General features: G+C 29.2%; 3 protein-coding genes across 5 annotated transcripts in view; 1 reads left to right on the top strand and 2 right to left on the bottom strand.

Annotated features, from left to right (window-relative positions):
* LOC111041758 (voltage-dependent calcium channel subunit alpha-2/delta-3) overlaps nucleotides 1-20,898 on the top strand; it is a 48,616-nt gene extending 27,718 nt beyond the window's left edge. Inside the window, exons 19-28 of one of the 3 annotated variants that reach the window (XM_022326161.1) lie at nucleotides 57-150; nucleotides 1,430-1,462; nucleotides 1,967-2,071; nucleotides 2,138-2,250; nucleotides 2,546-2,688; nucleotides 2,758-3,009; nucleotides 3,110-3,227; nucleotides 3,509-3,857; nucleotides 4,418-4,622; nucleotides 20,508-20,898. In XM_022326161.1, the coding sequence (XP_022181853.1) occupies nucleotides 57-150; nucleotides 1,430-1,462; nucleotides 1,967-2,071; nucleotides 2,138-2,250; nucleotides 2,546-2,688; nucleotides 2,758-3,009; nucleotides 3,110-3,227; nucleotides 3,509-3,857; nucleotides 4,418-4,622; nucleotides 20,508-20,603 (1,508 nt within the window). In that variant the 3' untranslated portion in view covers nucleotides 20,604-20,898. Of the gene's footprint in view, nucleotides 1-56; nucleotides 151-343; nucleotides 389-1,429; nucleotides 1,463-1,966; nucleotides 2,072-2,137; nucleotides 2,251-2,545; nucleotides 2,689-2,757; nucleotides 3,010-3,109; nucleotides 3,228-3,508; nucleotides 3,858-4,417; nucleotides 4,623-20,507 lie in introns of all 3 variants that reach the window. The other 2 variants (XM_022326160.1, XM_022326162.1) reach the window with 2 other exon arrangements.
* On the bottom strand, nucleotides 5,321-8,143 carry LOC111041761 (cathepsin B-like cysteine proteinase 3). Its single transcript, XM_022326164.1, has 6 exons — nucleotides 8,024-8,143; nucleotides 6,518-6,748; nucleotides 6,187-6,387; nucleotides 5,954-6,101; nucleotides 5,741-5,851; nucleotides 5,321-5,599 (listed from the first exon to the last, which is right to left on the bottom strand). Exons 1-6 carry the CDS (start codon nucleotides 8,141-8,143, stop codon nucleotides 5,388-5,390), a joined length of 1,023 nt encoding a protein of 340 aa, XP_022181856.1. The 3' UTR covers nucleotides 5,321-5,387.
* On the bottom strand, nucleotides 14,808-17,555 carry LOC111041759 (cathepsin B-like cysteine proteinase 3). The gene is made up of 6 exons (XM_022326163.1): nucleotides 17,350-17,555; nucleotides 16,075-16,305; nucleotides 15,744-15,944; nucleotides 15,511-15,658; nucleotides 15,298-15,408; nucleotides 14,808-15,156 (listed from the first exon to the last, which is right to left on the bottom strand). The coding sequence occupies exons 1-6, from the start codon at nucleotides 17,467-17,469 to the stop codon at nucleotides 14,945-14,947; spliced, it is 1,023 nt and encodes a 340-aa protein (XP_022181855.1). The 5' UTR covers nucleotides 17,470-17,555; the 3' UTR covers nucleotides 14,808-14,944.
* Nucleotides 20,899-25,201: the final 4,303 nt, after the last annotated feature.

Genomic DNA, 25,201 nt, shown 5'->3' with positions numbered 1-25,201 from the left:
TGTGTGATCATTTTAAATACCTATAGATTTATTAATGAGATTTTTTATAATTGCAGGTGATAAAAGTCTCTTACAATCCTTAGTATTCGATGCATTAGTCACTGATAGTCTTGAAAAACTAACAAGTCAAATATCTAAGGCTGATAAACAGTAAGCGCATTGTTCATTTATTATATCTTTTATATTTAATCTAAAAGTTTATAAAAATGGTTTTTTGACTCAAGTTTTCCTGAATTTCAAGTATTCTGAGTTTTTACCATTTTACGTAATTCGCCAAAAGTTTGAATAGTTTTCGATAAAAAAAAAAAAATTATAGTGCCCATTTTAAAACTTTTATTTTCAGTAAATCTACAAACGCGTTACTCAAAATGCAAAATTTAAAAAATAGGTAAAAAAAATTTAAAAAAAAATTTTGGCTGTTATTTTAAACACGCATTCTAACGCACTGAAATCACAAATCATGACTAATGTCTGATTATATTACGTACTTACAATATGTATTATTATGAGTTACGACACACCAATTACACACATATATGCACAAACACTAATAATAATCGATAAGCATGATTACTAATTTTTATTTTATTTTATTAAGATATCATAAAATAAAATATCTGAATATTTTAAGTTTATACCTATATCAAAAGACTTATTTACATACCAATATTGTTTTGTTAACTTCAGTCTTACGCTGTTATTTTTGTTTATTCTGTACTTGATTATTTTTTAACTTGTACTCCTAATCTTAAATTAATTTTTTTTACATTTTCTTCTTCAGATTGCATATGATCATATTATTATACAATATATCTTATCAATACATCATTTCCTTTGATTATATTTGAAAATTATATCAAATAAATACTTTTTCGTGCTTCTATTTTAACATTTGTTTCTACCGATCTCTTCCAATTTCTATTATAATATCTACAACTTTCAAAAAAAAAAAAAGTTATACAGTAATATCCTATGTTAAAATTTGAAACAAATTACAACATTTCAAAAATAAATAAATAAACATAACATTTTATTTTTTGCAATGCCTAGATTAAAGTTGGAAAAAAATATTTATGATGTTAAAAAAAAAAATCATAATATACCATAATAAATTAAAACAGCTCGAATCTAAAGTTTTAAGTTGAACAGAATATGGTTAGATCTTCAAATTACTTAAATCTTATAAAATATAAAAATGGTTTTGTTTTATAATACTTATGAAGTATTCATAATATTTCAAATACTTAAGTCATTTTATCAAAAAGTACAAACACACAGTCTTGTTTGCAGATATTTTATTTTGTCGATAATAATACTATTAATATTACTGTAAGTTAGAGTTACCTACTTTTGTTTTTATATTAATTATGATTTATTATATATTTGCACCTAATTTAAAAATTGCACTAACCTTGTCTACATTTTAAAGCCCAATAGCCACACTAATGGCACTTCTGCACAGGTAAAGTAGATGAAACACGCGGTACATTCAAACTATTTGCACTGAACTGTAGATTTAATGTATTATTAGCTCAGTGTGTCACAGTACCTAACGTAATTTAAGATTTCAACGACATTGTTGTTTGGAAAATATGGACTTCAATCGATTTTGAATTACATATTTTTTAACTTATTATTAAGTGTTCCCCACCCTAGAAAAAATTTTGAATTATTATCGCAGCGGATTTGGTAAGACGTCTCACTTCCACATCACATTTAAATTACAAACTTCTGAAGGAGTAATATTATAATATTATATCATTAAAAACTTGATCAATTTTTTTTAATCAATTCGAAGTTTAAAATTGTTATAACTTATAAATCTGATAACTTAAAACAACGTTTCTGTGCCTTCTTCAGAGGAGTTTTTAATAATACTATAAGTTAAATAAAATATGTATAAAACAACACTGTTTCGTTCTGTATTAATTTTTTATTTTGTAAACTATGTTGCACGCGTTCGTAGCCAAGGACATCATATGTTTGGTGTAACGCTTACGTTCATTGCGACAAGGAGTGGATTATTGAGATGGCGAGATCATGGAACAGCTAACAATAGAGGCCCCGAACCGTAAGTTAGATGATTTACCATGTCGTATCATTAATATAACCATTCATATTTCACACATTGTTCTAGACATTTTAGCGAAACCAACAAAAAAGCCATAGACGAGGTGTGGTACAAAAGAGCGATTGACCAACACAACATAGAACCTGAAAGTTTTGTGTTTTCAGTGCCATTCAATTCTGGTTAATTTTATTTTATTTTTGTACTAAAAACATTCCAAATGTAATTTTCATATTTATTTTTCAATCAATGAAATTGTAAACGATTAAAAACAATAATTTTGGTATTCATTTAGACGTAAACATTGAAATTATTTAAACAATTACTTTTCACGTCACTTGTATTGTTTACTAGAGTATCTATATAGGGTGGTCCGTTGACCCCGGAATACAACAGATATATTCGGAAAATTACAATCGGATATGTTGTTGGTGTAATAGGATAAAAATAAATCAAAGTCATTCGACTTTTTTACAGGTGCTGGGCTTGATAGACCACTGATTACAGCTACTCATGCGATGTTCGTTGAAAATAAAGGTCATCGAGCGGCAGCCGCGGTTGTCGGCATACAATTTCAACATTCATCGATCGCTTCGCACTTCATCAACATCACTTCGGCCGTACGTATTTAAGTAACAATATAATGATTTCAAAATGCTCTCATTTTTTTTCTCTTCTTCTATTCAAAGTGTACCGGCATGACGGGGTGCAAAAAGACGTGTGCATCCGACGACCTCGACTGCTATGTATTGGATAACAACGGTTTCATCATAATATCCGAACAATCGCATCATACCGGTCAGTTTTTCGGGCAAACAGACGGTACAATTATGGACTCTTTGGTTCAGGACGGTATTTATAAGAAAATCACTATACTGGACAACCAAGGCGCATGTCATAGTGGTATCGAACATGGAACCGATTCAGCGTCTTCGTTACGAGTAATCATACAATCAAAATAATAATAACGATTAGTTCTACATCTCAACAAACACCCAACTCAGCTGAGACCGTTTACAACGCATTTTATTTCTTTTACAGCCTTTTCAACCCGTCATCTGGTTTGTAAGGTGGTTATTCGGTCGATTGGCTTGGTTAGCAATCGAAACTAACATCTATCACGTTCTATTCCCAGATTGGACTCAAGCTCAAGAAGAAGGTATACATTTTATTGTATTTCGTATTTTATACCCAGTAATGTTAGTATTTAAGGAGAATATATTCGTACTAATTACTATAATAATATTAGATTATAATTTTTATGAGTGAATTTCTACTTAAATGTAATTTTCGTGTACAGGAGGGACATTATATTTGAATGTAAAATAGAAGAGCCCCCCCCCTCCCAGCATATAATCAACAAATGACTGTCTCACGGTCTGACCCGATTTGTTATTCTGGTATCTATATATTACACTCAGTTCGTCATTTTTCCTCCAGATCCTATGTATTCGGAATACGACCTTGGGCCAGATGAATTTGTGCCAGACCAAGGTGAGAAGACTACGGACCAGAGTGACAAGCCAATGCCAGACGGCGATGGTGGTGACCGAGGTAGCTCCGGCAACGACTACAAAGATATACCACAGCATCCACCGCTGTACGTGCCCAGCATGAAAAATGCTGAGTACTTCAGCCCAGTGTACAACCGAACCCAACCGGGTATAACCAGGACGTGTCGCAAATCAGTCGATTTGTACGTCCTGCAACCTAACAGATTGAACATGAGTGGGTCGTTTAACCCGCTCAAAGGAAAATTGACCAATTGCCATGCTACTGGATGCGAACGGTATGATTATATCATAAGCATAACCTACATTGTTATTTGTAACAGCATATTGTTATACTATATTTACGATTTACCTATACTTAATCTAATCTTGCCAATTTCAAAACCACTGCAGGTCATTTCCATATTGTGTGTAGTTACAACGACTAAGACATTATTTTTTTAACAATTTGGCCTATAGTTACTTACTCCTGGCTCTTAAATTATATTTATGCTATTTGAGTCAATTAATTAGTCTATTCGAATTTTAGAATGAATAATATTGTAATAAAATATAAATTATATTGGACCATGCACTGTTCATTATAATATTATGCCATAGATAAAGTTTAGACAAATTAAACGAAATGGTTATTTTTTTATACTTAGTATTTATTATTTATCCATCATGAATATCATGCAACCCATCAACTTTTCTTTTAAACTCTTCACAATTAAAACCGAGTATATATATTCAATATTCATAAATATATTTATTCCATCTCACATAGATAGAATAAATAAACATAAATTTCAAGACTTGATTATTGATACATATTATTTACATTTCGTATTTACAGGCCATTCAGCGTTCAAAAAATTCCCCACAGCAACCTAATACTATTAGTGGTGGATACATTGTGCCCTTGTGGCAGCAAACAACTGAGCATCGAACCACAAGAGGTTCGAATGGCCACAGATGAATCTGGACAACCAGTGTACAATTGTCAAGATCAGAACATGTTCCGGAGACGCACAGGAAAATGCATTAACTATCATCCAGAAGTGAGTTTTGATAATTTTATAGTATTGGAATTGTATCAACCAGTTAAAATTTAGCACTAACTGACTATAAGGTATAGTTGGTAACAAGACATATTATTTTTTTTTTAAATAAAAGGTGTTTGGAAAAATAGGTGTTTTAAATTTAATTAATAATGATGATAATTCTAAGTTAGGTACGGTGCCAAATAGTGCCCAATTGATCACAAATTTATCAAATGAGATTTCGGATTTATTCGTTAACATTTTAAATAATATATATATAGTTAAAAAAATTAGTTAAAAGGTTTTGCGAAAATTAAACGTATAACGTATGATTAAAAAATAATGCAATACCAATAATCATTTCATTTTATTTGAACATATACATTGTCCTCGAGTATAGTGCAATTAAATAAAATCTGTACTACCTAAGTTATATTAGTATATAACACTATGTATTAGTTATGCTTATGACAAATAAAAAGTGCACACGTTTATAATATAAGGTACACCCAAATGACTGAATCGAAATACACCAAATGCACCAAATCATAATTAATTTGGAAAATCAAAATGCAAAATGTAATGATAATTTAAGTTAAAGTTTGGTTTAGTGTGTTAGTGCGTTACATTATTATTTAGTGTTTCGAAGTATAATAACAATTTACGTGTATTCATTTGCGAGGAATTAATAACTTATAACCAATAAAAAAAAATACTTGGGATAATGAAAATTGAATACATTTAATCATGAAATATGTAACAATGTTAGAACTAAAGACATATTTAGTTAGTTACTGGTACACCAGCAGTAGTCGAATTGTCGACTCCACATTCGTTTGTGCCTCGTTGGATTTTGAAAAGACCTTTGTCACCCCAATCTGTGTTCCAAGAGTTAACCATCAGCCAGTATGGGACTCCGGATTCTTCACCCCACCCAATCAATTTAACGGCATGCCCTCCTAAATATGAAGCATTATCCGATCGAATGTAGACTCCTAAAAATAGTGAGATTGATGTTAACAAAATTATAAACTGTAATTCAAAATTATATTCAAACAAGTACTGCTTTAATAGACATGAACTGCTTTAACAGACATGAACAATGTAAAATGTCATAAAAATTAAGGTGAGCTTACCCGACTTGTAACTAGGGAAATCGTCATAAACATCAAAAGATGCTTCAATGGGACCATAATTCATGACGTCTTTTTGGATACTTCCGTATGTGAGGTAATACGAATCTCTAGCTAAAATTATTATTTTAACGATTTTAAACGTAATATATTAAATTTAATAAATAATTACTATAAATGTATACAAATATAGTTTATTATCTGTTGAAACCGTACTGTATCTGTGATCGTCGTCAAAGTCGAGATCTTGATCTCCGTAACACATTCTTGTGCACCTGTGATTTTTTTCCATCGGTTTATCAGAGCAAGAATTATTTCCTTCAGCATGATGTCGACAAGGAGGGACTCTGTATGGTTCACAGCCCTATAAAAAATATGAATAACATAACAATTTAACGTACATAATATTATATTAATACTTTTGACAGTTCTATAAATAACCAGTATACCTCTCCTGATTTATAATCTCCGCCGGTGACAAGGCCGTGGCTCTTAAAACGTTCCCAAGCTTTAATCGAGTGTCCTCCGTTACATCCATTTCCACATGTGTGACAACAGAAAGTTAATTCTTCTGGGGATAAGAATTCATTGAAATCAGCGTCTGTTGCCACGCACAAGCGGTCAGCAAACGCTGAACTTGTAGCTAATGCCTGTCGGAGAAATATTGTTTTAAATCAACATTGAAGTTTTGTCTCAAAGTAACTTATATTAACTATGCGTAATTTAATATAACTACATTATTTATGCATATGATATAATACTCCTCTTCTGTAAACATACCCAACACGATCCACAATTTCCTTGGTCTCGGACTGCTCCAATCGTCTTACATTTTCTCCATTTTTTTCTTGCGTCGAATTTTTTTGGAATTCTGCCGAACAAATTGTCATAGTTAGAGTCTCTTGATTTGTACATTTTGTAGTTGGCTTTGTTTGGAATTTGGACTCCTCTGGATCCCAAAAGTCTTAAGATGGCTTCTTTTGGTGTGGATGGGGGAAAATTGACACCAGCCTAAATATAGCAGGAAAATAAAAAGGTCAATCGAAAATATTAATAATGTTTTTTTTTGTTATTTATACTTTAATTCAAGAAGAGAAGAAAATATAAAATACCGTTTCTCATAGAATCGTTTTTCGTACTCAATAATTATCATGATTATCATATGATAATGATAATGAATTTAAATTTTAAATTTAACACATAATACAATACAATGACCAATCAATGACGAGATGAACTCGTTATCTTCTGCTATACTATAAAGAAGAATGACGATTAGTTTTTTGCATTTAAACTAACAATATTTATTGAATTTGCATGGATTTATAAGTTGTATAGGTATTATTAAAATAATAAAATGTGCTGGACTTTTTAAATTTAAATGAATTACCTACGTGTAAGAAGAATTTAATTTTAGATGTTTTCAATTCAAAAAAAAAATCTCTTTTGATCCATATATTTTCAAGCCTTTTTATTTAAAATTAATATTCCATAAGCCAGAAATAATTATTTATCGTATACCTATCTACTGTAGTATAAATAAAACAGTGAAAACAATCGTGGAGTTTAAACCATCCTCCTACCTATATTACACTTCGATTATAATTTTTAGACACAACACTGTTTGAATTTTTTTTCTTGTAGATTTATAATTTGTATGACCTTCCTAAAGTTTAGTAATTTGTATTTTGTACTGAACAGTTAAACTGATATCTGATGTGTATAAAATAATAATATAATATCGTATTATTAAACATTTTAGTAGCTATACTTTTCAATCAATTCATATCAAACTATATGTATTATATTGTATTGAGAATTATTTAGAAAGGCATCCTAATAAACTTATACGTTTTCGGAATCACATATGAGTATTATTTTTATACACTTTGTTTAAACTTAAAATGTTAATAATGTAGTATTTTACATTGTTGACTAACTGTTGACCTATTTATAAAGCAAAATAAACACATATTATAATATATAATCAATATTTTCATTGATATATATTAAGTAACGGAAATCTTTCTTTATAAATATAGATGTTGAAATATTTATGTTGTATACACATACTTATGTAATAAAATTGTAGTTACGTTTATGTTTTAGTTATACACTATAGGTCAGTATTATTATATGTATGAACTCGTTACATTATATTGTATTATATTTTATTATAATTGGCAAGTATCTTATTGTTAGGTGCTGATAGTATAAGCAACATCAACTCACAAGAATTAATTAATAACATAATTCTTAATATTAAATATAAGTTGTTCAACTTACCTTCCATGTTGTTGCTTGTGCATTGATTGAGTCGATGTAATCTTTTTCCAAAAAGTGTGCTTGTTCTGTCATATAGACACTGAACAAGATCACAGACAATAAAATTAATACCCTTGCCATTGTTGAAATTGCGTTTCTAAACTGTATTAAAAAAAGAAATGTTCTACAACATTCCCAGAACCCAGTTGCAGACTGCTGGTGCAACAGTGGATGAGTTTAACTTTTCAAATATCAACCGTATTTATACCACCATATACGTCTTGGGATACCTACTTGAATGAAATACTTAATATTTTATTTGTAAGTTTTTTTCAAAAGATTAAATATTTTCAAGTGTTTTTATTATAGATATTACATATAAATATTTTATTTAAGTTATTAGTTTTGATTCTATTGTTGATTTATCAAATTCCTATGAATTTTGGTAACTAATCTGAAGATTATATAACAAAAAAAAAATATGTTTATGCGTAGGTATTTTGTTATCTGAATTTAACATTTTCTATTTGAAATACGTTATGAATAATAACCACTTTGCAAAATATTTTAGATGACATATGTTCAATACATGGTATAATATTTCACGTTGTTAAATATAGATCCATTGGTAGTATATTGAAGCAATGAGTTCGAATATTATTTTTCTAGAGTTTGAGCTTTAAATGGATAATCACACCACCCCTCTCCGTATTTCAAATATTGTTAATGAAGAACTTTTTTTGATAAAAAATACATTAAAACTACTAAACACTTCTATCGATTTACGGTTTTAGAATGCTTTGATATTTTCTCTGACAGAAATACAAATTTAAAACACTTTTTAAGGATCTATATGGCGTCAGAACATATTGCAGCAGTTTTATTCTATCAGCATATACATAAATTAATTTAATATGAAGAGCTTTGTATTAAATGTTCAGGATGTTTGATTCAAAAAAATAACATTTAACAACATAAATCGAAAAAAGAGGAAAGTAAGTTGTTGGTGTCGAGTGTACTTCGTTATTGATGAGGAAGTAGCTGTACCTGATGTATGTGATAAATTTGTATTCAATGATAAATCAATGCATATGAAAAACGATTCAGAACGAAGACGGTATGTTAGTCTATAACACTAGGTATATTTTACCATATTTTCACTAGGACAACATTTTTGCTGAAATCATTACATTTTAAAATTTCATGATGTATTGATGTGTACAAAACTATGAAATATAATAATATAGATTGGTTAATAGTTTCAAGTACAAGTAAATCATATTTTTAAATCACAACAGAATAACTAAAATTGTTATTCTTCGAATAAATATCTAATTTCATCAAAGTTTGAACATAAAATAATAAAATGTCCATAAAACAAGTTAAGAAAACTCAGTCTGCGAGCTTGCTAAATTCCCGGTTTCTAAACTCATTTCAATTCAATGCAATAAATTATAATTTCATATACAATTTGTGTAGAATTACAACAAAAAACAAATAAATAACTTATCAACAATCTTCAATATAACGTACTGGTAACTATAACGGATTGACATGAAGGAAAAGTTTTCTAAACTTATGTTTAGAAACATAAAAACCGTGTTAAAATGTTTTTGGATTTTTGGGTTAGAGTATTATGAACTACTTATGAGAACCCTAGTATTAAATTAAATTTTTTTTTACTTTTTGACCCATGCGAAAAAAATGTTTACTATTTATAGAAAAATAAAACATTTCAAAGTGTACAAAATAAATTCAACCCTAGCGATATAGCAATCCAAATTCAAAATAGACTAGAAGAAGCAAACCAAAAGAACAACAATATAATAATAATGTGGATACCTGGACACATAGGAATAATCGGTAACGAAAATGCAGATAAACAAGCAAAACTAGCTATCAGTTCACCAGACTCACAGTACATGAACATTTCATCATACTCTGACATAAAAAAACAAATAAAACAAGAAACCACCCTACTGTGGCAAAATATATGGATCACCCAAAACAACAAATTAAACGAGGTCAAACAAACGGCCAAACGAAAATATTCTCAATATAATCTTTATTTTTGTTTTCTCGCTTATTTTCAAAAGTACTAGAACATTTTTACTTTTAATGCCTCTTCACTCATTTCTTTTTACGCGTAAGTGGCCTATGCGTTCAAAAAAACTTGCCCTATTAATCATAGTTAACACTAAATATTGTAGGTTATAACTGTATGGCAGCACAGTAATTATTTACTATCAATAATCAATGTACCACATTATACAAAAATGTACAATCGTTATAAGTCAATTTTATCAGCCAAATATATCTATTATTGTTATGAATCGTGTATACTTGCTGCTGTTTCTATAAAGCTGTAATTATAGTAATATTATGTTAAGTGAATATCACTCGAGGGACGAAAAATAAAACTACAACAAACGCAATACCTATTTTAAATTTGATAAAAGTTGCCTGGAGTGGGGTATCCATAGTTTGGGCAGGTTAGATAGGGTAAAGAATAGAGTTGTAACTATGTATAATAACATTATATATAAATTCGCTGTGGCCATTAGATGCCCGCAGTTGGAAAATAATTCTAGTCGTCACCGGTGAATATGTTGGTTCACCGGAAAAGTGTCCTCGAAACAGTTAATCCCACTGAAAATTGATTTTAATAAATATATTCCAAGAAAAATATTAGAAAGTACATGAAGTAAAATAAATGTATGCTAATTGTAATTATAGGTATACCGTATGTACTATGACTATACTAAGTGTATAAATGTGTTTCAATTAATAATAAAATATATGAAAATCAGGAATTTTATAATTCATGAACCAATTATTGTTCATGTCATTAATCGTTAATGTCACTTATTATTTATTCACGTTTGATGCGCTACAGCTTACTCATGTATAATCATCAGGTGAATTCCGATGGTTAAAAGTGGGTAAGTGGATATCACTCTGCTATACAGTATGTTACAAGTGGGTCACTGTAATAGAGTGTTAAATTTGAATTCAATGATATAAAATCATTGTATACGAAAAACGATTTTGAGCAGAGACGGTTTGTCAGTCTAGGATAATTAATGTTATATTTTTATTGTTATTACTTAATATTAATACGATAGCTAGTAAGTTGAAATTCGAATTAATATTATCCTAAAATTATCAGTGATACCGGAAAAATTGGGCTGTATTGGAACCAGAGCAAAGGCCACCGCTAGGCATGGCAAATTAGACCATTTAAATGAATATTAGATATTAATAGAAACCTACTAGATCTGTCATAATCACTGAAATTCAATATTACGCCTTAAAGTTTAATTAAGAGATGTAAAATTTCCATAAATTTAGTAAATTTTGATACTTTTGTTATGCTACCATAGTCCATAAGGACACTACCAGAAACTCTTTCAATTTATTGCTTTTTAAGGAGTGCATTATTAAATTTAAAATGACAAAAATCGTTATTCTATGTGTTAGTATGTGATTTTGTCCAAATTTGAACTTAAAATGTCTGTAAAAAATAACTGAATTTATAAAATTTTTAGATTTTTTAGTTACGGAAAAACTGCTTATCGCTTACGTGGAACCTTGTTTAAATTTTTAATCCTTAGCTATACAAATTGAAAATTGTATACATTTTTAACTACAGAATCATTTTTAAATTTGATAAATGTTGTCAAAATTTGAACTTGAAATGATTATAAAACAAAAACGTTCCTATATATTTTTAATATTTTTCGACTAGTGTAACAATACATCAAGTGTCTTGTATAAAAGTGTCATGCTTTTTGGCCCAACCAATACAATTTTATTGACATTTACTAGCCGACCCGTCACGGCTTCACCCGTGATTGATTGTTTAATTTGCCGTCGGACGATGCTATATAGAATTGTATATTCAAATGTCTCTGGGACCTTTATCTTCATTAACTAATAATACAACTACTTCATCGATTGTAGATGCATTATATTGACCTCTATGTTCTTCTTGAGGAACTCTATCAGCATGAATAATTAACTTAAAGTTTTGTAGCGCATCAAAGGACCTCGAATCTATATTAGATTTGAAGCTCAGTGTGAGGTGATTATTTTCACACAAAACTGTTTGCAATGATTCAACGAGATCTCTTTTTAAATTTGGAATCATATTTTTTCGAGTAGATATTTGTCCGACTCTGACATAAAATATATTTGTAAAAATTTAGCATTATTTCCAATTTTGGGTAATAACCCAACTATTAAATGATGCACTTGACAGTGAATTTTAAAGGTGGGCATGAAGTTTCCTTCAGCTATTTCGTTTGCTCCAAACGATGTCATTTGAAACAGAGTAATATACCGTCTAGAATTAACAAAGAATTGTTTTGATATAGAGGGTGAGAATTATCAATTAAACTTTTAATTAAGTCTGAAGGATCCTTGAACTGGTGTATAACAACTCTACCGCACATAAGTCCATGGGTTTCATCTTTCCATTTTTTTGCATTGCACTTGCACTAAGGACATAAAGTAGCCATTGGTCTTATTTGATGCGATGTAATATACAAATAATCAATCACTGATCGATAATTAAACGCTGGTTTCAGAAGCGTTACGTTGTTGCTGTGTACGTGCTTGAGAACGTTCAGGTGTGTTATCTTGTTGCCTAATGTTATACATTCGAGTAGCATTGACAGTTCTTCTGCCAATCCGTGCTCTTGGCGCTCTCGGCGTGATGATGAATTGGCTACTTACCCAAAATTTAACTCTATTAGCATGCCCAATAAACCTCCACAAAAAGAATCAAAAAAATGTTATCAAACTAAGCACAAACTATGCTCTAACAATAAACAATTAATAAATAACAATCAAAATAGTTGCCGGGCCACACGAGAGATTTTGATGGCTATTTATTTTCAGCCAGCTACTATTTCTTACTAAAAAGGTATAGGTATACAATTTACAGGTTTATTTTAATTAATAATAACTTTATGCTTATTTTTTGTTGACAAAAGTGCTACTAAAACATTCAGCAGAGTGTCGCGTATAACAGTAAAACATTTCAGCCAAATCGGTTCAGTAGTTTACTCAGTAAGTGCGGTCGTAGAAAACCGCTTACAATTGTATATAATAGTATAGATAAAAAAAAAACTAAAAAAATTGAAAATTGAAAATGTATTCAAACAGCTCGAAACGAGTCAAAATATTTTGAAAATGTTATCAAGTGTGTGATGTCGTGTGTACTTACCGGTTTGGGGCACACAAAGTTAAATTAAACAAAAAAACTTGAAAATAGTATAGAACTCTTAATAATAGACCAATGAAGCAAATTAGCTTAGACAGCTGATTGTAAAATTATAAGGACGTAAGCACTACGGTATGTGGGCAGTGCGGTTTTGGCGAGGCCTGTATGTTTGATTGTGTCTCATATTTTTGTATTTGTTTTTAATAATAAATGGTAATTCAAATCTTAAAGAGTTGTGGATTATTATTTTTTTTTTGGTACTTTTTGAAAGATAGGTATACGATAGTGTGTGCTCCAAACTGATTAACACATACAACGATGAATTGATAAAATAATCACATGGTGTAAATTTCAAATTTCGACAAATATCTGTTTTTGAATCACAACAAAATAAGAAAATCGTTACATGAGAAATCGAGTGAATATCTAATGTTGTAAAAATTTCAACTTCAAATACTCATAAAAAATTTAATTTGACTTTCTAGTTGAATTTTTTTTTTGATACAGATAGAAAAAACTTCTAAGGATTATTGTATTAAATTTTCAAAACTCAGGTATGAAAAGAAAATTTTTTATGAATTTTTGACTTAAAATAATTTACAAATTTTAGTGATTTTTAAGTATTTTGTCGAAATTTAAAATTCTGACTCTCATTAAAAATTATTGTGGTCTTACCCTCAACTTTTTTTTTATTTCCACTAACAACAACTTATAAGAAACCTTGTATTATATTTTTAAGTTTTTTGACCGAGGTAACATTTTTTATAAACGTATAGATATTAATCGAAAAAAACTAATGATGACCGGAATTTGTATGTGCTTATACATAGTTAACATGAGTAAAAATATTTTAACATTTTGTGGCGAATAGAAAATGCTTACACAAATATTCAGTGAAAATATCATGTATAAATGTCCATTTTTTGTGTTTCATTTGTTAAGTGCTACACTTGAGTTACACTAAAAACCAAAATTGTATTTTAAGAAAATTGGTTTTGCGTAATGATCCCATTTTTCCTTAGTATTTTGTTTGTTTTTAATGTCACTGTTGAAAACTATTGGGAATTTTAAATTTTGACCTCTCAAACGCACCAACTAGATTCACTTCCCTAACGGAAAAGTTTTTGAAGAAAATAAAAGCACTTTACTGCCCCAAACCGTGATGACAGGCACAAAAAAAAACAACACACATCATTGTAAAATCAATACATGATTGACGAATGACGATGAGCTCCACTCAGAACCTAAAATTCGAAGGGTTGTTCATATTACCAAAGTTAATATTTAGATGTGGAACAAACATCGGCGTTTTGATATATATTAGAGCAGATCAAAAACGCACTTCCAAAATGAATTAAATATCCCCAGGATTGAGCTTAGATAATGTAGTAGTATTTGAATTTTATAAACCCGTTAAAATGTACCACTAAATGTCGATAAAATATAGTTGGTAAATTGAGATTTATAAATAGTTTTTATTTAATTAACTTAATATACTAAAAATAATTCTTAGTTAGGTACAGTGCAGCATACCCATGGCTGCCAATTGACATTAAATCATAAAATAAAAATGCAAAATGTTATCAGTTCACAGTTGCCCAATGCCCATGCACAAGTGTTTCTTTATTGTTGATAAAAAACACGAAATTAAGAACAATGAAAATGTATTAAATTTAATCATAAATTATATAACAATGTTAGAACTTAAAACATATTTAGTTAGTTACTGGTACACCAGCAGTAGTCGAATTGTCGACTCCACATTCGTTTGTGCCTCGTTGGATTTTGAAAAGACCTTTGTCACCCCAATCTGTGTTCCAAGAGTTAACCATCAGCCAGTATGGGACTCCGGATTCTTCACCCCACCCAATCAATTTAACGGCATGCCCTCCTAAATATGAAGCATTATCCGATCGAATGTAGACTCCTAAAAATAGTGAGATTGATGTTAACAAAATTATAAACTGTAATTCAAAATTATATTCAAACAAGTACTGCTTTAATAGACATGAACTGCTTTAACAGACATGAACAATGTAAAATGTCATAAAAATTAAGGTGAGCTTACCCGACTTGTAACTAGGGAAATCGTCATAAACATCAAAAGATGCTTCAATGGGACCATAATTCATGACGTCTTTTTGGATACTTCCGTATGTGAGGTAATACGAATCTCTAGCTAAAATTATTATTTTAACGATTTTAAACGTAATATATTAAATTTAATAAATAATTACTATAAATGTATACAAATATAGTTTATTATCTGTTGAAACCGTACTGTATCTGTGATCGTCGTCAAAGTCGAGATCTTGATCTCCGTAACACATTCTTGTGCACCTGTGATTTTTTTCCATCGGTTTATCAGAGCAAGAATTATTTCCTTCAGCATGATGTCGACAAGGAGGGACTCTGTATGGTTCACAGCCCTATAAAAAATATGAATAACATAACAATTTAACGTACATAATATTATATTAATACTTTTGACAGTTCTATAAATCATCAGTTTACCTCTCCTGATTTATAATCTCCGCCGGTGACAAGGCCGTGGCTCTTAAAACGTTCCCAAGCTTTAATCGGGTATCCTCCGTTACATCCATAACCACATGTGTGACAACAGAAAGTTAATTCTTCTGGGGATAAGAATTCATTGAAATCAGCGTCTGTTGCCACGCACAAACGGTCAGCAAACGCTGAACTTGTAGCTAATGCCTGTCGGAGAAATATTGTTTTAAATCAACATTGAAGTTTTGTCTCAAAGTAACTTATATTAACTATGCGTAATTTAATATAACTACATTATTTATGCATATGATATAATACTCCTCTTCTGTAAACATACCCAACACGATCCACAATTTCCTTGGTCTCGGACTGCTCCAATCGTCTTACATTTCCTCCATTTTTTTCTTGCGTCGAATTTTTTTGGAATTCTGCCGAACAAATTGTCATAGTTAGAGTCTCTTGATTTGTACATTTTGTAGTTGGCTTTGTTTGGAATTTGGACTCCTCTGGATCCCAAAAGTCTTAAGATGGCTTCTTTTGGTGTGGATGGGGGAAAATTGACACCAGCCTAAATATAGCAGGAAAATAAAAAAGGTCAATCGAAAATATTAATAATGTTCTTTTTTGTTATTTATACTTTAATTCAAGAAGAGAAGAAAATATAAAATACCGTTTCTGCTTAGAGTCGTTTTTCGTACTCAATAATTATCATGATTATCATATGATAATGATAATGAATTTAAATTTTAAATTTAACACATAATACAATACAATGACGAGATGAACTCGTTATCTTCTACTATACTCTATAGAAGAATGACGATTAGTTTTTTGCATTTAAACTAACAATATTTATTGAATTTGTTTAGATTTATAAGGTACATAGATATTATGTTATATTGGACATTGTTGATGAACACGTATTATAATATAATAAATATTTTCATTGATATGTTTTAAGTAACGGAAATCTCTCTAAATAAATATAAATGTTAAAATATTACATATACCTATTATAATAAAATAGTTTTTACGCTTATAGATTTATTATATACAATAGGTCAGTATTATTATATGTATGAATGCAATATGTTTTATTTTACTTTATTATAACTGGCAAATATCTTATTGTTAGTTTCTGATTTTAAGCTAAATAAGTTAACTTAACAAGTTGACCGCAAGTATCATATTATGTGTTTCGCATTAAATTTTAAATGTTTGCCCTTATAATATTTTACTTATACTTGTCAATTTCGTATTGAGTAACATCTATGATACTTACATTTTTTTCGAGACTATTGATTAATTTAAATCTAGAGAATTCTCCATGCCAGAAACGCTAAAAAAACTGAGTATCATATGGCTAGGTTTATATGACTAATGAGTGCACATCATATGATACTCAAGGCGTTTGTGGAAAGATTAGTGAAATTGGTAAACCCCATCTTGTTAAAAATAAAAACTATTAAGTTTACAGTATAATCCAATAAAAAAGGATGAATTTGTGTTCCAACGAAATAATTGACTTAAACATAAAATATAATATCAAAGCACATTAATTAATTAATTAGGTACATAATTCTAAATATTAAATATAAGTTGTACAACTTACCTTCCATGTTGTTGCTTGTGCATTGATTGAGTCGATGTAATCTTTTTCCAAAAAATATGCTTGTTCTGTCATGTAGACACTGAACAAGATCACAGACAATAAAATTAATACCCTAGCCATTATTGAAATTGTTTTTCTGAAATGTATTAGAAAACGAAATGTACTACAACATTCCCAGTACCCAGTTGCAGACTGCTGGTGCAACTGTGGATGAGTTTAACTTTTCAAATATCAACCGTATTTATACCACCGTATACGTCTTGGGATACTTGAATGAAATACTTAATATTTTATTCATAAGTTTTTCTAAGAAGTCTAAATATTTTCAAGTGTTTTTATAACAGATAATACAAATAAATATTTTATTTGAGTTATTTGCTTTGAATACGGTACTTACATTCGCACATCAGGTCACCTTTATTATTAATATTTTTCTTGTGAGGACTAATGATTGACAGTTATTAGGTCAACTAAAAATTATCTGATTTCGACTATAAACCTATAAAGATCTTTATTTATAGGTCTATAGTTGCAATTGATTTTTTAATCATATAATTGATTGTATTGTCTGATACGCCCGTCAATAATTTTTAGTAGGCATATCATATTATAAAATAGAATTAAAAAGATTAATGTATCAGAAGAGGTGCCACTTTTTAAAATCGTAATTTATACCACTTTAAAATAATATATAATATTTTTTTTTAATTTGTTCATATATATTATTATATAATAGATATTGAAGATATATTTTATTACTGAATGAAGTTTTTTTTTACTAGATTAACAGTAAAATATAAGTGTACATGCTAATTTGAATTGTAATATTTCAATCAATAATATAATGTGTAAAAATCATAAATTGTTCATATAATTTATAGTCCATTTAACATTTTATCCATTCAGGTTTTTATGTTCTACGACTTACTGATGTGAAATTGGTGAATCTATCAGGCAAATGCCATGCAATAATTGAAATTGAAAATGTCTTGCAGTCACAGATTACATAATACATGGTCGTAATTTAGACTAAAATCATCGGATATAGCCAGGGTTGGGCAGTACCTATCTTCGATAGAAGTATCTTATAGATACAATTGTATCTTGTAACTTATATCTCGATACTAAAATTAAGTATCGATTATTCGAGATTTTCATAAAATAATTTAATCGAAAGATACTCTATACATTTATGCGATACACTGAAAAATTAATTGTTTACAATTATTTTCACTCGCCCATTTAGTAGTAATACATACCAACCACGACTGTTCGACTATGTTTTAGTGTAATATGTGTACAATGCATATAATTCATTTTATTTTGCTAAAAAAGTATTTACGTGTGATTTTTCGAAAGATATAGCCTACAATTTTTAGGAAATTATTTTTTAACCTTTTAGCCATATTTAGTTATATCTGTGGACTGTGACACACCACACATGCATTTCGAACGGGACTTTACGTCTTTACTGTAGGTACCTATATGACTACAATAGATATCCGTAGTCTGTACGCCTTAGTACATCGTATATGTATGCTGTATAGTCTACCTTTCGCGGCGATAATGTATGAAGTGAACACGATATAATTATTAGATACTGTAGATACGGACTTATTGCCTATGTAGTTTATGACTACCTAAATAATTATGTTCATGAATAATAATTAATTCTGTATTAGAATATTATTATCAAGTCATTATTGTCATTAAATATGTGTTCTATATTAACTAATTAATATGTATATACCTAATTGTGTAGAAATAAAAATTATAAAAAACCTATGACTGATTTTATTTGGAGGAGTATCTGGTATCTTAATACTTGAAATGTAAGTATCGAGTATCTAGTATCTCGATACTCCAAATGTATCCAAAATGATACTCCAAGTATCTAGTACCTAGTACCGCGGTACTGATTTTTGAGTATCTTGCCCCGGGATGGATATAGCAAGTATCTTGAATAATATTTTTGCTAATTTAATCACATAATTACATGTTGCCTGGGAGCAGTCGGTGGATAAAATAATAAAATTCACTACCCTGTGATAACTCCTATGACCTAATAGCTGGTACCTCCTTTAATTTGCTTTTGGAGCGCAAATTACCAAAATTTATATTTAGATGTGACATAAATTACAAGTTGTTTTTTTATATTTCGAAGCAGATGTCATACACACTTAAATGTACCTATTTGTGGCGAAAATTGCATGTTCTAAATTGGTGCATGGAGTATTTTTTTTTTCATGATTTTGAAGAGTACTCGAAATTTAATATCAAATTTAAAACAAGCGAATCTAATAACAAATCATCTTTAACAACCAATATGATTAATTGTGAATAACACTTTTTGAGTTAGAAGTGGAAGCTTAGTCGATGAAAACAATGTTTTAATTAGAACGGTTAGGTACCTACCAATGTTCGATTACATAATAGTAAAATAATCAAATATACCTAGCCACCAGGACTAGGCACTTACTTATATTTCCTATGCATAGCTAATGAGTCTATAACGTTTACCTAGATAGTTACACTGTGTGGGTGTCAGTACGACAACTGTTATAATAAATAATAAGACCTAACATCTTTATAATAATAAATAGTAATAATATTTCAAAACCATGCTCAACCTGATCCTCAAAAATACATAAACACAAACACAATTACATAAAAAAGTTTTTATTCAATAGAATTATACATGCGTTACAAAATATAGGTATATTTTGGTTGAACGGTGAAAGAAAAATATTTATAAACATAAACTGATCTTGGGATCATACATGGTGGTACATGTACTGAGACAAATCAAAATGTTCTGATTTAAATTATTATCATTTAATATATTTGTGTTAATTATATTGTTATTAATATTGTAATAATCATAAATCATATTATATTAGTGTGAGACAAATAAGCGAAGTCTTACTTAGTCGTAAGAAAGTTGATAAAAATGACCGAGAGTTACAATTTAGACATGCTATTATTGTCGTCATACGGCATTAATTGTGTGTTTTATTATTTTAGTGGAATTATTATATAATATTTTCAACTATATTATAGCGGAGACCAGCTTCTAAGTCACACCAGCTATTTGCCCAAATACATTACAATATCTTCGCGTGTTTTTTGATCGACATGTTTTCTTTTTCACTTTCTAGGAAATCGAAATCAAACAGTGCGGTTCGAGTTCGGCGCTGCTGGTCACCTCGTACTTGGTACTGTTGAGCATGGTAACCGCCATATGGATAACGTGATCGTCGTACTTCGGCTGAACGATGAATTCCTCAGCGCCCTCGGTTCTACGAATAACTTATAAGTGTATGATAATTGTTATAATTTTTTTCCTTTTTTTTACGTAAGATCTTTTAAACGGTTTTTTTTAAATTTGTATTATTGTATAATTCGTTTAATAATGGCCAGCGCTCGAATTTATAAGTGCCCCGCTAAATCGTTGTAATAATAGTATTTGGCCTACATACTCATACACACACGCGCACATAATATTCATATCGCGTGTGAATTGTATACATTTTATTCATATATAATATATATTGTGTGTGTGTATAATGGATCTTCCATTATATATGTATATTATATATATATATTTATTATATAATATTATGTATGTAATATAACTATACCAAAATATTTTTGTACGTCAAAAATTATTATGTACTTATGGGAATGAATTTAATATGATAATTGATAATGATATTATATAGAAAAACTAGACAATAATTTGTTGGTAAATGTGCAATCGTATTGACTATAATAGTAATAATAATAATAATAATAATATAATATAATATTAAAATAAACAAGGCGCGCATATTATAGATAATATTATATAATATTATGATAATCTTAATATTAAAATATTTCAAGCGCCCCGGAGCAATGTTCATTGCGTGATAATATAAAATAATAATAATAATATATAAATACAGTCAAGTGGGTTCTAGAAGTGTATTTCGGTTAGAAAAATAAATCAACACAAGAGTTATAATCGTTTTTGATTACCTACGATAAGCAAACAATTATGTCGCCTAAAATAGTATAAAACGCTGAGTAGAGTCACCACTCATCCCCACCCGACGTATCCAGATCACTACTTATTTATATATTTCTACGAATTTCCAGAGGACACTTGCTTAATAGTCCGGTTCCCACTGTAATAGGTAATCGAGTGTTGTCGAGATTTTTTTTCCACTAACAAGACAAATTAAAAACAGCCACGTAAACTAAAAATACAACAAACAAAGTTTATCGTCGCCAGGACGAGAGACCGTTAATCGAAATCTGAGATAGGTACCATAATAATTGTATGTGGAATTAAATAGGTAATATTTCAGCGCTACGTTTTCCATGCGCAGTGAAACTCGCTGCAAAAACGATTTCCTAGGAAGTCAAGTTTGACCTTACGAATTTTCTCAAAATCTGCTACCTATGTATCTAAAAAATATTATCTTTGATGTATACTGCACCCAAATCGTATGTGTATAATACTGCGGCAATGATTTGAATATGTTATATATATATAATATATATGAAGGTTAAATTTACGTTAAAAAGTTAAGGAAAAAAATAAATAGAAGAAGCATTTCGCCCATGGAACTCATTGTATTCTATTCAATATTATAACAGTATTATCTACTAATAAATTTGTGTAGTTCGTAATATTGAATTCTCGAATCGTTAAAAAGAATGTGTCGTTTGTTTTTGTGCATCACACAATACTATAAATTATAATAATATTATTATTATTATTATTATTATTATTATTATTGTTATATAGGTACGTAAATATAATAATAGTATAATATATTAAACTATTTAATTGTTAGAGTCGTTTAAGTATATATATTATATAATATATATATATATATGTGTGTGTGTGCACGTACATTGTACATAATTCGGTTCACACAAATGAAATTGTTTTTTTATCGTTGAACTCTCAGTATTGTATTCTTCTTTTCATCGCGAATTTTATATTTATTTTTTAAAATCGTATATAATATTACAAACTAATGTAACTCACTTTTTTCCAGTTTGTTTTTTTGTTTAATTAGTAAAAATTTGTATAAAGTAAACAAATTATATCTCATCAGATTTATGTCGGTCCGATATTTCGAATCGTGCGCAATGCTAAAAGGCGACTTCTATACGATTACGATGATAATATTATTAAGCCGTCGTTTGAATAATATTTATATATATAATATTGCTTCTTTTCACGAGTCGACTTAAACCTTTACTGCACAACAAAAACATGCGCTAATATTACGGTTTTCACGTTGATTGAAGTATAGGTAATAATAATAATTACAATATCATATTATCGTAAATTCGTAACATTAAAAATATGTATAATTAATTCGTGTAAAATAAAAAAAAATATATTATACCACGTGATATTATATACTTTACCTATAAAACGCACATAATATTATATCATAGAAAATGCTACACTTTATAATAGTGCCGTCTCGATCTTCTTTTCGGTTTTATACGTCGCGTCGAACATTTAATATTATTATAATAATACCTATAAGTCATTATTATTATTAAGATTTAAGAATTTTGTAATGGGTTACCGATGTTTGCAGTTATTATAATGTTGCACCAATATCGTACACTTACACCAAACACAATGTCCGTGTAAAATGTTTTGAATTTGATTTCGATCCTAAGACAGATTTAAAGTTTTATTTGTTTGATATTTTAAACTGTAGTTTATAGTCTAAATCATATAATCTGCAATCGTTGTTGAAAAAAAAAATAAAATAAAAAAACGTGTAGGCATAGGTATTTGTTGGCCTAGTATATATTAGTTAATGTACGTTAGGAAGATTTTTATTAGAGTTTATCGCTATTCAAACATTATTATCGTTTAAGACACATCTTGTGTTAATATTTAGTCAGATAGGCAAATATTTGGTTTCCTATTCCCAACTAATAGACAATTTTTTTGTTTTTTAATATATTTAAATATTGTTAACATTATTAACGCAATAAAATTGAAAAATGTGTGGTGGGATTTTTTTTTTTGGTAGCTTTACCTAACCATTTATCACCTGTCAGATATCTTGAATATTATGTTTGTTTTTTTTATATTATAACCTGATTGTTTATTTCTAGGCTTAACGATCTAGAATAATTATTATCATAGAACTTCAAGTTTTAATAACTCAACGTGGAATGTTCATTATTGTACGAACGTCTACTATTTTTAAGCATATACGTACATACATGTATTCAAACATATGTATAACTCATGTCTTCCAGTAACATATTATGTTAATGTAAAAATTTTACAAAAAGAACATAAAATCGCTGTCAGTTCTTTCAGTTTTTTTGTAACAAAATTATTTATTATAATCGTATAATCATTATTACACCTTTGTTTGTTATATCCATCCTACACACACACACACACACACACACACACACACACACACACACACACACACAAGTCAAACAGATCGACACTGACGCAAAAATTATCTATACTCCTATAATGTAAATAGGTACGCGGCTGATTGTAATATTGTGTCGGTGGGTGACCATTGAATAAAGTACCTCATCGAACATTGAATTGGCTCCCGAGATTGGCAATATAAAATGTAATATATGTATTATAAGTTATTTTAATGTATTGTTGAAATTATTTTCGAACAATTTTGATAACCTATGGATTTATAAAATAAATGTTGAGGGAGCCAATTCAATACTTAAAAATATCGATTACCTGAGTTTAGGAACCAATTCAATAGCTCCGGTGTCGGCGTACCTACTTAATTAGATACTTCCAGATCTTTTATTTAAAAAAATAAAAAAGGAAAAGTCGATCAGCTGTATACGGTACAGAGCCACATATTGTTTGGCCGAAATTTTAAAAGACACATAATAATTTATCTAATGTATACCTACATCGTTAAGGCAAGCTTATACCTATGTATATATATATATATATATATACAATATAGGTAAATTTTATATAGACACCTAAATGACCTAATACATTTAAAACATTTTACTTCAAATTTTTATAGATTTTGGATGGTTAGGACTCTCGGTTGATTTTAACCATATAGTTGTTGATTGTTTGAGCACTTTAAAATGATGAATGCTTATCGAACGAAAGAATTTATATAATATGTAGTCAATATTATATCAACTATCCACAGGGGCGGACTGGGGCAACATTTTGGCCCGGGAAATCTATATTTTGACCCGGCCCTTGCCATTTTTCGTCATCACAAAAATGTAAAAACTTAAATATACCAACGTTTTATTCAATAAGGAATGCAGTCTCTACACATTTTCAATTTTCACAGAAAACAACTTAAGATTTTTTTTTTTCATTAATTGTTTATGGCATCAACTAAGAGGTTATTAGCCAGGGGTTTTTGGGACTGTTGGGTTCGGAACTCGTGTGAAACTTAAGATTTGTTAAACTAAACTTACCAAATAGTTTCAATATGTAATTTTAATTTTGTTTAATATTAATGAAGTACTTCACAAATAAATAATATATTGGTAAAAGTCATTCAATCGTAACATAATACTATTTAATACCTTATGTAAAAATATAAAATATTCATCATTTGAATTTATACCTATTGGCTATTTTATTTTAAGTAATAAGTATTGTAATAATAACAAATTATTTTTGAACAGCGGCCCACCGGGAAAGTTCCCGGTTTCCCGCCGGCCCAGTCCGCCCCTGACTATCCATTATCATTTCTGTGCAATATAATCAATTCGAGTATATTTATACAAACAATATTACACAACTATATAATATTTACTTACCATATTAGATAATATACTTAATTACTATAAGCTC

This window comes from Myzus persicae, unplaced genomic scaffold (assembly GCF_001856785.1).
Source record: "Myzus persicae strain clone G006 unplaced genomic scaffold, MPER_G0061.0, whole genome shotgun sequence".
NCBI lineage: Eukaryota > Metazoa > Arthropoda > Insecta > Hemiptera > Aphididae > Myzus > Myzus persicae.
The sequence above is the reverse complement of the archived record's forward strand: the minus strand, read 5'-3'. Positions and strand labels throughout refer to the sequence as shown.

Bases quoted from the DNA above. Each gene is read 5' to 3' on its own strand.
- LOC111041759 (XM_022326163.1), bottom strand. From the start codon at position 17,469: ATGGCTAGGGTATTAATTTTATTGTCTGTGATCTTGTTCAGTGTCTAC. The intron at 16,306-17,349 runs GTAAGTTGTACA...TGCTATATTTAG, and splicing joins CACAAGCAACAACATGGAAG to GCTGGTGTCAATTTTCCCCC. The intron at 15,157-15,297 runs GTAAGCTCACCT...CACTATTTTTAG, and splicing joins TTTCCCTAGTTACAAGTCGG to GAGTCTACATTCGATCGGAT.
- LOC111041761 (XM_022326164.1), bottom strand. From the start codon at position 8,143: ATGGCAAGGGTATTAATTTTATTGTCTGTGATCTTGTTCAGTGTCTAT. The intron at 5,852-5,953 runs GTACGGTTTCAA...TAATAATTTTAG, and splicing joins TGACGACGATCACAGATACA to CTAGAGATTCGTATTACCTC. The intron at 5,600-5,740 runs GTAAGCTCACCT...CACTATTTTTAG, and splicing joins TTTCCCTAGTTACAAGTCGG to GAGTCTACATTCGATCGGAT.